At 36.8% G+C, this 14730-nt stretch overlaps 1 protein-coding gene and 1 pseudogene across 4 annotated transcripts in view; one reads left to right on the forward strand and one right to left on the reverse strand.

Annotated features, from left to right (window-relative positions):
* ZGRF1 (zinc finger GRF-type containing 1) overlaps positions 1-14730 on the reverse strand; it is a 93541-nt gene that overhangs the window by 54597 nt on the left and 24214 nt on the right. For 2 of the 4 annotated variants that reach the window (XM_045799129.2, XM_045799133.2), the window contains exons 8-11: positions 9541-9621; positions 7772-7957; positions 5062-5164; positions 4869-4966 (exon numbers count right to left, since the gene is read on the reverse strand). In XM_045799129.2, the coding sequence (XP_045655085.2) occupies positions 4869-4966; positions 5062-5164; positions 7772-7957; positions 9541-9621 (468 nt within the window). The remainder of the gene's footprint in view (positions 1-4868; positions 4967-5061; positions 5165-7771; positions 7958-9540; positions 9622-14730) is intronic. The other 2 variants (XM_045799131.2, XM_045799132.2) reach the window with 2 other exon arrangements.
* Positions 12983-13866, forward strand: LOC123793347 (large ribosomal subunit protein uL18 pseudogene; annotated as a pseudogene).

Consider the following 14730-nt stretch of genomic DNA (forward strand, 5'->3'; position numbering starts at 1 on the left):
ACATCAGGCTCCCCAGCTGGGAGCCTGCTTCTTCCTCTCCCACTCCCCCAGCTTGTGTTCCCTCTCTCGCTGGCTGTCTCTCTTTGTCAAATAAATAAATAAAATCTTTAAAAAAAAAAAAAAGAATAAACTCACTAAAGTCAATAATAATAATAAAAAGTAAAATACAGAGCATAAAAACTATTGGATTTATGGGGCTCGGTCAGCGGGTGGCTCAGTTGGTTAGTGTCTGTCTTGGGCTCAGGTCATGATCCTGGGGTCCTGGGATTGAGTCCCGCATCGGGCTCCCTGCTCAGCAGGGAACCTGCTTCTCCGTCTACCCCTTCCCCTGCTTGTGATGTCTCTCTGTCAAGCTCTCTCTCTCTCAAATGAATAAATAAAATCTTAAAAAATAAATAAATAAAAAACTATTGGATTTATTTGAAATGGGTCAGATTCTTATTTAGATTGATCTGGGTTATGGGGATTTGGTTCTGAAGATGAATTTCCAGTTGATGGGGCTTAAGATTAACTCAGACCTCATGGTTTAGAGCTGTCAAAGTAAAACTTCCTACAGACTCAAGGATGAACAGCTTTCTCTTATGTCCTCAGGTCTAGGATTTATCTACAGTTGACATAAATTGCAAAATATTGCCCCAAATGGAGTAAACTTTTTTGATATATTCCAGACCTGAATAGTCATATTATTCATTATATTATTCTCCTTATAACAGTATTTAATTTTCTTGCTGCTTCCAGAAATTAATCACCTTAAAAATCTAATATGATGATCACATTTTATATATTTGTATAACAATAGAATAAAAGAATAAAAGTTTGGAAGAATGCATACCAAACTGTTAAGAATGGCTGGTTTCTAATGGAGGTGGAATTAGGGGAAAGGGTTCTTCTAACTTTATATATTTCTGAATGATTTAATCTTATTAGAATGCAACCGTGTATTTTTTTAAGTAAATTACAATAAAGATAAAAATTTATATTTAAATTTTAAAACGCTTTGTTTTTTTTTTTTTTAAAGATTTTATTTATTTATTTGACAGAGATAGAGACAGCCAGCGAGAGAGGGAACACAAGCAGGGGGAGTGGGAGACAAAGAAGCAGGCTCATAGCAGAGGAGCCTGATGTGGGGCTCGATCCCATAACACCAGGATCACGCCCTGAGCCGAAGGCAGACGCTTAACCGCTGTGCCACCCAGGCGCCCCTAAAACACTTTCTTGATTAGCAACTTGGTTCTAGGTGCTGTGCTAGGAAATAAGGATGTGAAGGTGAATACTCATGATCCCTACACTCAAGGAATTCAGTCTAGCAGAAGAAACGAACTAATGAGAAATTACATTCAATCATCACCATAGTAATAGTCTTCTGTATTTATGAATCCTTACTGTGTGCCGGGACTATCTTAAGCACCTTATATTTTTAACTCATTTGATCCTTACCACACCATATGAGATTGGTACTACCATTTTTCTTATTTTACCACTGAGAGAACTGAGAAAAAGAGTAGTTAAACAATTAAACCTGTTTAAATTACCCAGCTTATTAGCAGCAGAGTTGGCATTCAAACTTAGGCAGTCTCCATTATATTGTAGCTTCAACAAAAGTAAAAATAATAGGCAGTACTTACGGAGTATTACACACTGAGTATTACACCCACAGTGCATTCTCTACAAACCAGCCACAGAGTTCTTTCTAAACATAAGTTCAACAATTTCCTTCCTCTCATTAAAACTCTAAGGGTTTCCAAACTCTCTCAAAGTACAAGAAGGTTCTGAAAATGTCCTATGCAGCTGCCCTGGAAGACCAGGCCCCTTCCTTCCTCTTTGACCTCACTTCTACCACTCTCATTCATTCATTCATTCATTCACTCATTCCAGGGCTATCTCCTTGCTGTTCTACAAATTGGCCAGCAGTCCCCTGCCTCAAAACCTCTACACTTGCTATTCCTTGTGCCTGGAATGCTCTTCCTCCAGATATCTGTATGGCATGTGTGTGCCCTCCCTCCCTCTCTCTCCTTCTAGATCTTTACTCTGGTGTCATTTTATTAGAGGCCCTATTTTACCTATAAAATAGAACTCTAGCCCCTGAACACAGCTTTATTGTTCTCCACAGCACTTAAAATCCTCTGAAGTACTATATACTTGCTTACTGTCTGTTTCCTTTCATTAGAGTGCAAGTTCCAGGAGAGCAGATCTTTGCCTGTTTTATTCACAGGCCTATCACTAGCACTTACAACAGTGTAACACACAATAGTTGCTCAAATAATATTTTAAGAATGAGTGACTGATTTGCTAAATATGCTAATCTTTTAAGGAGTTTTCCACATCTACAGTCACTACTTATCACCTCTCATTTACTATTTAATACACTCTTAATTGGTTTCTACCCTCACTATTTCACTGAAACTGCTCTTGCCAAAGTCACTGATGACCTCCACATTGCCAAATGAACATGTTTCTTTCATTTTACAACAATAACTGACATAACTAACCCTCTCACCTCCCAATTCTAGGGAATGGGATGTTAACACGTTCTCCTTTCTCTACACATTCTTGAAATGAACTCCTCCATTCTCAGTGCTTTAAACTTTGCTAGTGCGAATGACCACACAAACTTCACCGAACCAGACCCAGGTCACCAGCTTCTAACTTCACATCTCTACTTGACTGACTCACGGGCATTCCTTGTCTGTGTCTGTATATTCACCAAACATGCTCCTTCCTGCTGTGGACTGAACCGTGTCCCCCACAAATTCATATGTTGAAGTCCTAACCCCCAGTGTAACTGTATTTGGAAATAGGGCCTCTAAGAGGTAACACAGTGTAAATGATAAATGAAGTCATCATAAGAGTGGGGCCCAGATCTGACAGAATCGGTGTCCTTATAAAGAGAGCTTGCATTCACTTGCTCTCTTTCTCTCCATGTGTACACACCAAGGAAAGGGCATGTCTCAACATAATGAGAAGGTAGCCATCATAAAGAGAGTCCTCACCAGAAACCAAATTAGCCAAAGCCTTGATCTTGAACTTCTAGCCTCCAGAACCATGACAAAATTAATTTCTGTTGTTTACGAGACCCATCCCATGGTATTTTGTTATGGCAATGCCAGCAGACTGATACACTCCTCCATCTTACTCCACCAGTGAAAACCACCTCAGTCCACACAATGGTTAAGTCAGAGAGCCAGGAATCTTTCTTCTCCCTTTTCCTTCAGCTGACTCTCTACATTCAATCCAGCAACATCCATGCTTCCAACTCCTTTCACTGCCACAATCCCTATGTTTAAGTCCTTATTATTCAAGGCTTCTCTTAACTGGTTTCCACCACAGCACCACTAAACCAATCTTCCATAGAGCAGCCAGGAAAACCTTTTAAAAATGTGAACTGTAAACTAAGTCATGTAACTTTCTGCTGAAAATGCTTCATGGAAATCCCAGTGGAAACAGAGTACTATCAAAATTCTTAATCTTGTCTGCAAGACTGTGTTTGGTTCTGCTGACTTTTACAATCTCTAATTACCACTTTCCCTTTCACTCACTGCAATCCCATTACTTTGGCTTTCTTCCACTTTCTCTAGCCCACTCAATTTTTTAATCTCACTGTATTTACACTTGCAGTTTCTTTGCAAGGTATGTTCTTCCCCTCACTGCTGCCATAGCTGGAGAAACCTTCCTAATTACCCATAGATTCCCCTATAATTTCAGAGGACTTTGACAGCTTTCCTACATAGCAATCATCTCAATTTATTTGTTTGCTTGTTCTCTTGATTAACGTCCCTTTCCCTCCTTTAAACATCTCAACTTTTGAAGAAGGGATCAGAGGCACCTGGGTGGATCAGTCGGTTGAGCATCCAACTCTTAATTTCGGCTCTGGTCATGATCTCAGGGTCACGAGATTGAGCCTAGCATCAGCTCTGCACTCAGCAAGCAGGCTGCTTGACATTCTCTCCCTCTCCCTCTGCTCCTCCCCCTACTCACTTGTTCTAAATAAATATATAAAATCTTAAAAAAAAAAAGACAGAGATCATACCTGTTTTGTCCATCACTCTATACCCAAGTCTTACAAGTTCTGACCTACACAGAGCATGAAGTATTGTTGAGTGGCTATTTATTCATGAATTTTATATTTCACAGTAAAATTTCATAGTCTATTTCACACATGTTCCACACATTTCCAATTAAGATTATGCCTAGGCATACCTTATCTTACATAACAAATATCATTTGTTACTATTGTTGGGATTCTTAATCTATTATATTTTCTAATTGACATAAGAAGGCATTTAACATTTCAAGTTTATCTTGTCTTCAGCTCCCTTACAAAATTCTTAAATTTCTCATTTTTAATTGATTCTTCTAATTTTATTTCTTCCTCTCTAATTATGTCTACCTCTCTTATCATGTCATATTAGAAAATTCAAAATACCTTTGAGTAATAAGATAGCAGTCATCCACATTTTGTTATTTATTCTAACAAATTATGCTGCTGTTTTATCACTAAAATAATGTTGGTTGGTTATTAATAAACTTTCTTGATCATGTTAAAAAAATTCAAAGATTTTTATCTTTTTAGTTTTTGCTGGATTCATTTCTTCTAAAATTACCAAGATTTGTTTTTAAAGATTTGTTTATTTATTTGAGAGAGAAAGAGAGAGCATGCATGAGCAGGGGGAGAGGCGGTAGGAGAGGAGAGAATCCCTAGCAGACTCCCTGCCAAGTGCAGAGCCTGACTCAGGCCAGATCCCAGGACCCTGAGATCATGACCTAAGCCAAAATCAAGAGGCGACCACTTAACTCACTGAGCCACCCAGCCATCCCAAAATTACCAAGATTTTTTACTCTCAAGCATTAAAATTTTCTTTACATTATACCTTATTTGCTTCCCATGAAGTCTTCTCTGCTGATTTAAAATTATAATCCAAATAATGATATGAATGTTCTGAATTTTTAGGAGAGAAATCTAAAATAGCTGTGGGGAAGAAAAAAAAGCATGGATTTTTACACAACAGTTTGTTCAATGTCAAATAACTTTTTAATGTTATATTTTACTTATAATTTACTTACAGTCATTTTCAATTGAGTCCTTATTAGACTCAACTCTCACTTGAAAATTATCTTCAATATTAAAGCTAATACCTCCTTTTGGAAAGTTTTCTTCATCTGGGAACTAGAAAACAGAGATCCACTTATCAGTTTATTCAGTAAAAGAAGTATGTGTGTACATAACTATATCTACCTCCATATATATATACACACACACGGTTCATGGTTATAACTTGAGACACAGAGAACGGAAGCAATACGTTATGAAGCCAATTCTATTCAGGGAAAGCAGAGTGCATTATATATCATCAATTCTTAGGATTCACATTTCTTATATTTTAACATCATTGAACTAAGGGATGCACCCTAACAGTGATGACATTGTTACATCTCTATAGCACAGGCAAGAGTCATAACATAGCTGGCACTGCTGTGCAAGTGAAACCATATGCAAGTTATCATACTGTTCATATAATAATCACCTAAGTATGAGTTTGCATTAACATTATACATGTTATGTAATTTTGCTGTTTAAATGTCTTCAAAAAGATAACATTACCATTTGCCATTGAACAAAAAAGTATTGTGTTCAGAGAAGGGAAAGGAAGCAAAGCAGTGCGATGTATCATAAAAAAAATCTACACCCAAATAAATCCAAGACTTTTTTCTTTTTTAAGATTTTATTTATTTATTCATAGAGAGCGTGAGCAGGGGAGAAGGCCAGAGGGAGAGGGAGAGAGAGAATCTCAAGCAGACACCACACAGGGTCCAACGTTGGGCTGGACCCCACACCCCAAGATCATGACCTGAGCTGAAATCAAGAGTCCGAGGTTTAATGGACTGAGCCACCCAGGTGCCCCAAATCCAAGACTTCTTACAACAAATATAACATCAAAAATCTAAGTGAAAGGGGAAAAGTTCTAGAGATGTATTTCACAACATTGTAAACATACTTTGCATGACTTAACTGTACACATAAAAATAAGTAAGATTGTAAATTTTATGACTTTTTTACCAAAATAAAAAGGTTTTTTGTTTTCGTTTTAAGTAAGCTCCACACCAAGCACAGAGCCCAACATGAGGCTCAAACTCACAACCCTGAGATCAAGACCTGAGCTGAGACCAAGAGTTGGGTGTTTAACCAACTGAATCACCCAGGCGCCCCACCACAATAAAAAGGTTTTTAATAAAAAAGTCAAAGTAATAAAGCATTGCATAATGTTAACTGATCTTCTTTCTTAGTGGTATAAAATGGTGCTTTTAATCAGTGATAGTACCTGGGAATTTGATGAAATACAGAATACCTTCTCTGGGTCAGAGACTACTATATGCAATCTGCCACACTTATATCAAAAAGTTCTTCTCTCTGTAGGTAAGCCTAGTTATTTTGCCTTTAAATATATCTTATAAACTCATGATATAAAACATGACCATACTGATGCATGTTAAAATAATTAGAAATAAAACAAATGGACACAAATATTTTTCAATATGAGTATCTCTCTAATCTATACTCCTCAAAAAAACACAAGAAATAGGGGCACCTGTGTGGCTCAGTTGGTTGAGCAACCATCCAGCTCTTGGTTTCAGCTCAGGTCATGCTCTCAGGGTCGTGGGACCGAACCCCGTGACGGGCTGTGAGCTCAGCACAGAGTCCGCTTGGGAGTCTCTCCTTTTCCCTCTCTCTCCCCCTCTGACCCTTCCGCTATACACACGTGCGCTCTGTCTCTTGTAAATAAAATCTTTAAAAAAACACACACAGGAAATAAGACATAGAAACATCTTTTATCTTTGGTGAAACTAAGAAACAATGGTAACCCTTAATTACAATATAATATTAAGAGGAGGGGGAAGTAATATATACTTGGTTAAGACGGAAGAAATTCAAACCAAAGGACCTACTACAGGGGAGCCTAATAAGAAGTAAAATGATGTACTCTTATAGCCATGGAAACGCTTAGAAACCATGGCATCCTCAGGGGATCCTCAGCAGAAAAAGTAGGCTACAGTAGGTTGAAAACATTTAATAGAAGTTCTAGAAAGAGAAAAACCAAGAAAATAGGGGGGAAGAAATTACCCCCCCCCCAAAAAAAAAATCCTGGGCGGCTCAGTCGGTTAAGTGTCTGCCTTTGGCTCAGGTCATGATCTTGGAGTCCTGGGATGGAGCCCCACATTTGGCTCCCTGCTCAGTGGGGAGCCTGCTTCTTCCTCTCTCCCTGCTCTCTTTCTTGCTTGTTCACTCTCTCTCTCTCAAATAAATAAAATCTTTAAAAAAAATAAATAAAAGCAAAACTAATATATGGTATTATAAGTCAAGAGAGTGGTTATCTTTGGAGGGAATAGAAAGGGGTAGTGGTTGAAAGGGGGCCAGGGGACTTCTGGGATGCTGGTAATGTTCTATTTCTTAAGAGTGGACGTTACATGGGTGTGTTCACTTTGTGGTAATTACTGAGCTGTGTACTTATGGTCTGTGCACTTATTTTGTATGTGCATTATGTTTTAATAAAAAGATGTTAATCTCTTTAACAGACACTGTTTCAAATACATGCATATCATTCTCTTATGACCTCTATTTGGTAGCAGTTGAGAGGTGCTTGGTGTCATACTTAGAGAAGTGGGCTTAGGGATAACTTATATTTGTTCAAAGATTTAAATATAATCTCTTCATAAAATTTTGTATTGACATAAAGAAAATGATTTGGCAAGGTGCAACTATAAAAAATATTTTTACCTGCAAGAAATCAATCTGCATACAAGCACTAGTCGATTTTGGTGTCGATAAACAAGTGTCTGTTGTGCAGTTTTCATACTCAATTCTATCTGGAAACTGACCGCATTCTAGCTGTGAGCTGTGTCCTCTGACCATCACAGCACTAGTAGCTGATCCTTTCACTGGGTGCCCTTGAAACTCAACAGGCTACAAGTAAATTACTAAAAATGAGTACTGCAATAAGTATATATTGATATATAGTCACAATGTATATATACGCCAGAAATAAATCACAATTCAGTTTTCTATTAAATATTACTTAATGTAAATAACTACTAAGTGACTAATACTGAAAACCAGAAAAACTCCATTATCTAAACACATGCTAATTATAAAACACAATTTGGTTATTGATTTAATTGAATTCAAGTTCAACATTAATAAATATGAATTTTTTATTATGAGCATAAGAAGTATAGTTCTAATGGACTAATTAAACCAGAAAGATACAATTGCTCCTTCCTCTATGCTTCCCCTGCACATTATACAACTTTCCATTATAGACTTATCACATTATACTACAATGAAGTTTCTTCTCATCTATATCCTAAATGTACTGTAAGCTCCTTGAGGGAAGAGACCTGTTTGTTTTATCAGGGTATCACGTGCATTTAACACCATGCTTGGCATATAGGAGGCAGGCAATAAACATACGATAATAGGAAGTAAGGGAAGAAATACAGGAAGCATTTTCCTTTATTCGGGCATTTTGTAAACTATCAGTCTTCACAGAAGAGTTTGGTGGCCTCTCTGTCTCCCAGAAGATCTGATCCTATTGCTCTGAGAACAAAGGCCTAAGAAAATGATGCCAATACAGGCATGTACTTCAGAGAGGTACTGTCATCTCCTCAGAGACCTAATCAGCTCTCAGGACAAATGGCTTTCTCTGCTGCCCCCTTGAGGATTTTTATTCCTCACAGGGTGACAAAGCCTACCCAGAAGGTGGAAAATCAAGATTGCTAAATCGAGCCAAAGGAAAGTACATAAAAGATGAATTCATTTCTAACTAATAAATTAACAAGATTACGATAGTAAATAATCTGAATATTCTCTTATTTAAAAATGAAGATTCTAAATCTCATATTTGAAAGGAAAATCAAATCTAAAATGTCCCTTATACAGGACTTTTGTTGAAAATATTCTAAATTTTAAAACATATACATCTCAATTTAAAAAGTCTCAACTGTTAGGCTCTGTATATTTCTGATTCATTTGATGGGGCATACACATTCTCCACAAGCAAATAGATGCTTTGTTTTCTATGCTTCTGTGTAGATCTCTTCTAAAGGTCTGTTGGGTTTTAGGAATAGTATTTATAAAAACTATTTACATGCTATTTTCTCTACGAATGTTTGATATGGAGTAAATGGCACTACTTAGAGTTTGGGTTATATAGACTTCTATAGAAGTAGGAGTGGTAGAGTAGACTATAATATGTTCAAGGCTATAAAGACCTTCATTTTGTTCTCCACGGAACATTCATTATTTATACTTTATTTATCTTCCTGTCCAACCCCCCTAGGGTATGCATCATATATATGCATGATGCATTATTAGTTCACTAGTAAAGAGAAAGGGCTCAAGATCAAACAAGGAGTAGCAGTCATTAGTTTTTCTTGTTCCTAAAACCAGGTTAATTCACTATGCTCATTAACCTGCCTATGAAAACTCTGATAGTGGTATAAAAAAAGACAGTGGATTAGAAAATCAAAGTTGTTCCCAAATTTTACCTTAGGGTCACAGGTTTTTCTCTCTAATTGTTTAGGGATAACATCTAGAAAAGCAGTCTCTTCATCTCCCATGGAAAAGAACTAGAATAAAATATCAATAATTATGTCAGCTAGAAGAGTTTTGTAGGCGGCTCATGAATTTGATGGGAAAATACTCCCAAAACTTAAAGTTTGCCATTTGAAAATACCCTTGCCATTTCAATCTCACTTCTGTATATACATACATATAATAAGCTAACTCTGGGAAAGGAGTTCTCCAGCAGAAAAGGTACTATGCTAATTAATTTTAAAACTCAGCAATAAAAAATACTGAAATTCTAAATTTTTTTTAAATTTATTCATTTTGAGAGAGAGAGAGGGAACACATGCACACACAGGGGTAAAGGGCAAAGGGAGAGAGAGAATCTTTTTTTTTTTTTAAGATTTTATTTATTTGGGAGACCGAGAGAGAGTGCAAGCATGCCTGTTAGTGGGGGGAGGGGCAGAGAGAGAGGGACAGGCAGACTCCCCGCTGAGCAGGGAGACTACCCTGGGGCCTAAGATCAAGACCTGAGCTGAAGGCTGGCGCTTAACCAACTGAGCCACCCAGGTGCCCCAGGAGAGAGAATCCTGGGCAGAGTCCCCACTAAGCGTGGAGCTGGACTCGGGGCTCAATCTCACAACCCTGAGATCATGACCAGAGCTGAAATCAAGAGTTGGACGTTTAACCAACTGAGCCACCTAGGCAACCCTAATTCTAAAATTTTAGCTAAATATTTTAACACTAGAAAACATTGTTGCATACCTAATAATCACCCACCTAACCAAATACTTAATGTTAATGCAGATTATTTAATTCAAAAATTAGTATGAAACCAAAGGAGGAAAAATTGTAAACAGTGTTAACAGTTTATTTAAAGAATGAATCAGAGTGCCTGGCTGGCTTAGTAGAGCATTTGACTCTTTTTTTTTTTTTTAAGATTTATTTATTTTAGAAAAAGAGCAAAAGCTAGGGGAGGGGCAGAAAGAGAAGAAGAGAGAGAATTCTTAAGCAGACTCCCCACTGAGCACAGAGCCTAACACAGGGTTTGATCCCAGGACCATGAGATCATGACCTAAACCAAAATCCAGAGTCTGCCACTTAAGTGCCACCCAGGCGCCCCAGTAGAGTATGTGACTCTGCATCTTGGGATCGTGAGTTCAAGCCCCATGTTGAGCACAGAGCCTACATTAAAGATAAAAATAAAAATAAAAAAAATAAAATAAAATAAACCATTTTCTAGCAACCATAAAAACACAAGATATAGACAACGGCAACTAGACATTTTTAGTTCATCAAGTAACTATATAAAATAATCATAATTTCTACTATGAATTAGATAGACTTCGAGAAGGAATTTAAATGAAAAAACAATTTTTATGTTTAAAAAATATAGAGAAAAAAATTTCCTCAATAGACAGAAGAGGTAAAGTAGTATATTTCTTCAAATAACGGTTACCTTCCATTAATAACACAATATATTAGCACATCTGCCAACTACTCTTGAAAACATGCAACTCATATTTTAGAATTAGAATTTTCTCATACAGTGAGTTTAAAAATCAATTAGCACAGCACCTTCTTTTCTGCTTCGCTATGTGTAGCTAATTATAGAAATAAAATTAGCAGAAATGAAATAGCTGTGCCATTAAGTACATCCTCAAAGAGCACCCTAACTTTAAATTTGGAAGTTTTTCTATCACTAATGTACATGAAGAGGTTGCTTCAGAAAGTTATAGTACAAAAGGTATTACAAAAATGCACATATACTCCTATATTAATGCTAAAAAGATTTAAACAAACATTTTTTGTAAAAGATTATAAGACCTTTTTCATTCCTGTGAGATTACAACAGACTTTTAAAAATATATTATATTTATTTTAAATGGCAACTCATAGGAGCGCCGGGGTGGCTCAGTCAGTTAAGTGTCTGCCTTTGGCTCAGGTCCTGATCCCAGGGTCCTGGGATTGAGCCCTGAGTTGGGCTCCCTGATCAGCAGGGAGTCTGCTTCTCCCTCTCCCTCTGCTCCTCCCCCTGCTCATGCTCTCACTCTCACACCCACTCTCAAATAAATAAATAAAATCTTCTAAAAACATAAAATAAAAATAAATGGCAACTCATTCTGGAGAATGATAGTGTTTATTTGCAGTTTATACTTTGTGATAACTGTCCTTGAAAGAGTTTAAACCCTATTTTTCAAGTAAAAAAAAGAATTAAGAATGTGATCATTTGAAAGCTAAATAATGCAGTTGCTAATTATGATTTTATCCATTTGATTTATTACATAAGGATGAAAAATGATTGAGCCACCACTATATGAATTTTATTTGTTGCGTTTTGTTCATTTGGGCAACAGAGTTGCAGGTACAGCTGTAATAGTCAATGACAATTCTTGGATTAAGTAATAATTGCAAATTTACAAACTTATTTGTGATAAAAGATTTGTCATTTAACTACTGACCACATAGGCCATTTATACAAGACAGTAGGCTCATCTAAATAAGTATAAAGGGGTAACTAAGTACAAATGATATTGAAAACTGACAATATAAAATATAAACATAAAATTATATGCCATACCTATATATACAACTATAATTCTGGCTACTTTATATTTTAAAAATAACTCTCTGCAAACACTGAAGTGGTTCACTTTGTTCAACTTCGTTTTCTGTTATAATCTTAGGAACAGAATATTAATATAAGAATAACTAAAAGGTATTAGTAAGTTACAAAATAAAATATAAATTTCTATTAGACATAATAAATAAAAGAACACTATCACTAATAATCAAAAGAGCAAAAACTAAATGTCAAACACTATTCCGACTTAGCAAAAATTGAAAAATGTCTTTTTTTTTTTAAAGATTTATTTATTTATTAGAAAGGCAGAGAGGGCACGAGAGTAAGGGGAAGGGGAAAGGAAAAGAGAGAGAGTCTCAAACAGACCTTGCACTGAGCAGAGAGCCCGATGCTGGATTCGATCCCATGACCCCAAGAACACAACCCGAGCCAAAATCAAGATTCGGACACACAACCAACCAAGTGACCCAGGTGCCCCAAAATTGAAAATATCTTAGTACTGGTGAATGTGAAGTGAAATAAATATTCATACTGTAAAAGAGTAAGATTTTTAGATTTGACAATATAAATCAAGAAAATTGTTCTTAGTCTTTCTAGTTATCAGTTCCACCTGTGGGACTCGTATCTGAGGAAAAAACTTAAAATGTAAACAATAATTTATGTGCAAAAACATTTACTAAAGTTTTATTTATCCTAGCAAAATGGTGGGAATAATTTAAATGTTCAAAATAGGACACTGCTTATCCAAAGCATAGGATATCCATAGGATGGAATAGTAAGTAACATCTGAAAGATATTTAACTGCTGGTGAGCCACCAAAATGATCTCTGTGCTGCAGGATGGGGTTTGTTAGTTGTCAAGAATAGGCTTACTTTAAGAGATACCAAGTGAAATTTAGATGACGAGAGGACAAAACTCATTACTATGCTTGGAAACACTTGGTAATTCAGGATAAAAATAAGTACAATACACCTTAATACAGGATGATAGTTTGTGTAGCCAGCAGAGATATTTGTCAGATTACCTATGCCCACATAGAAGGAGACATGATAGTTTGTGCAGCTTAAGCTCATGAACCCCCAGAGTATGGTGTGAAGGTTGGCCTGACAAATTATGCTGTAGCATATCATACTGGTCTGCTGCTGACCCACAGGCTTCTCAATAGGTTTGACATGGAGAACATCTATGAAGGCCAAGTGGAGGTGACTGGAGATGAATACAATGTGGAAAGCACTGATGGTCAACCTGGTACCTTCACCTGCTATTTGGATGCAGGGCTTGCCAGAACTACTCCTGGAAATAAAATTTTGGGGGCCCTCACGGGAGCTGTAAATGGAGGTTTGTCTATCCCTCATAGTACCAAATGATTCGCTAGTTATGATTCAGAAAGCAAGGAATTCAACGTAGAAGTACATCAGAAGCACATCATGGGTCAGAATGTTGCAGATGATAAGCATTACTAATGGGAGAAGATGAAGATGCTTACAAGAAACAACTCTCTCAATACAAAAAGAACAACGGAACTCCAGACATGATGGAGAAGATGTGTTAAAAGCTCATGCTGCTATATGCGAGAATCCAGTCTGTGAGAAGAGGCCTAAGAAAGAAGTTAGAAAGAAGAGGTGGAACCATCCCAGAATGTCCCTTGCCCAAGAAGAAAGACTTGGTAGCTCAGAGGAAGGCAAGCTTCCTTAGAGCTCCAGAGCAGGCTGCTGAGAGCTAACACACCAAATCACAATTCTCTGTGAAGACTTTCAGATAAAGACAACCGTGAGCTTACTCACCAAGCAGCTAAAAAACTAAACAAATAAATAAGTAGAAGATATATTTAAGACGTGATTTAATAATGTGAGAAACATAATATATTAAGGGGAAAAGATACAAAACTATTTGTACACATCAATCTAACCATATTTTTTTAAATGGGCCCAAAAATGCTTGAAACTAATAATTATCAGTGGTAGGATAGCTTTATTTTCCTTCACTTTTTTTGTGTTTAAAAAAGAAGAAAAAAATAGTCACATGGAAAATAGACTAAGATACAAAATGAGGGCAAATGAAACATTTCACTTTCATTTGTTTCAAACATATCTTCTAGAAAGAGCAGTGCCATATAATAAATACCCCTCCCAATATGCTAAAAGCATCCCCAAGAAGAAACACTAATTTAGAGGATTTATTCTAGAATTTCAATGTATTCTAATTAGTACTATCATTTTTACAGTATTACCATGGTTCCTAAATTGTTCAACAAGGTACTTTGGGGTGCCAGAGTGAACTCAACAGTGTCTCTATGAAATGTTTTAAACTTAAGGGAAAGGGTGCCTCGGTGGCTCAGTGGGTTGAGCATCCAACTCTTGGTTTTGGCTCAGGTCACGATCTCAAGGTTGGGAGACAGAGTCCTGCATCGGGTTCAGCGCTCAGCACAGAGTCTGCTTAAAAGATTCTCTCTCTTCCTCTCCCTCCCCCTCTGCTCCCCCTCTGGCTTATACATGCTCTCTCTCTCTTTCTCTCAAATAAATAAATAAATCTTCCAAAAATTATAAAAATTGGGGCACCTGGGTGGCTCAGTTGGTTAAGCGTCTGC

This window comes from Ursus americanus, chromosome 13 (assembly GCF_024610735.1).
Source record: "Ursus americanus isolate L20-20 chromosome 13, mUrsAme1.1.p, whole genome shotgun sequence".
Taxonomy (NCBI): domain Eukaryota; kingdom Metazoa; phylum Chordata; class Mammalia; order Carnivora; family Ursidae; genus Ursus; species Ursus americanus.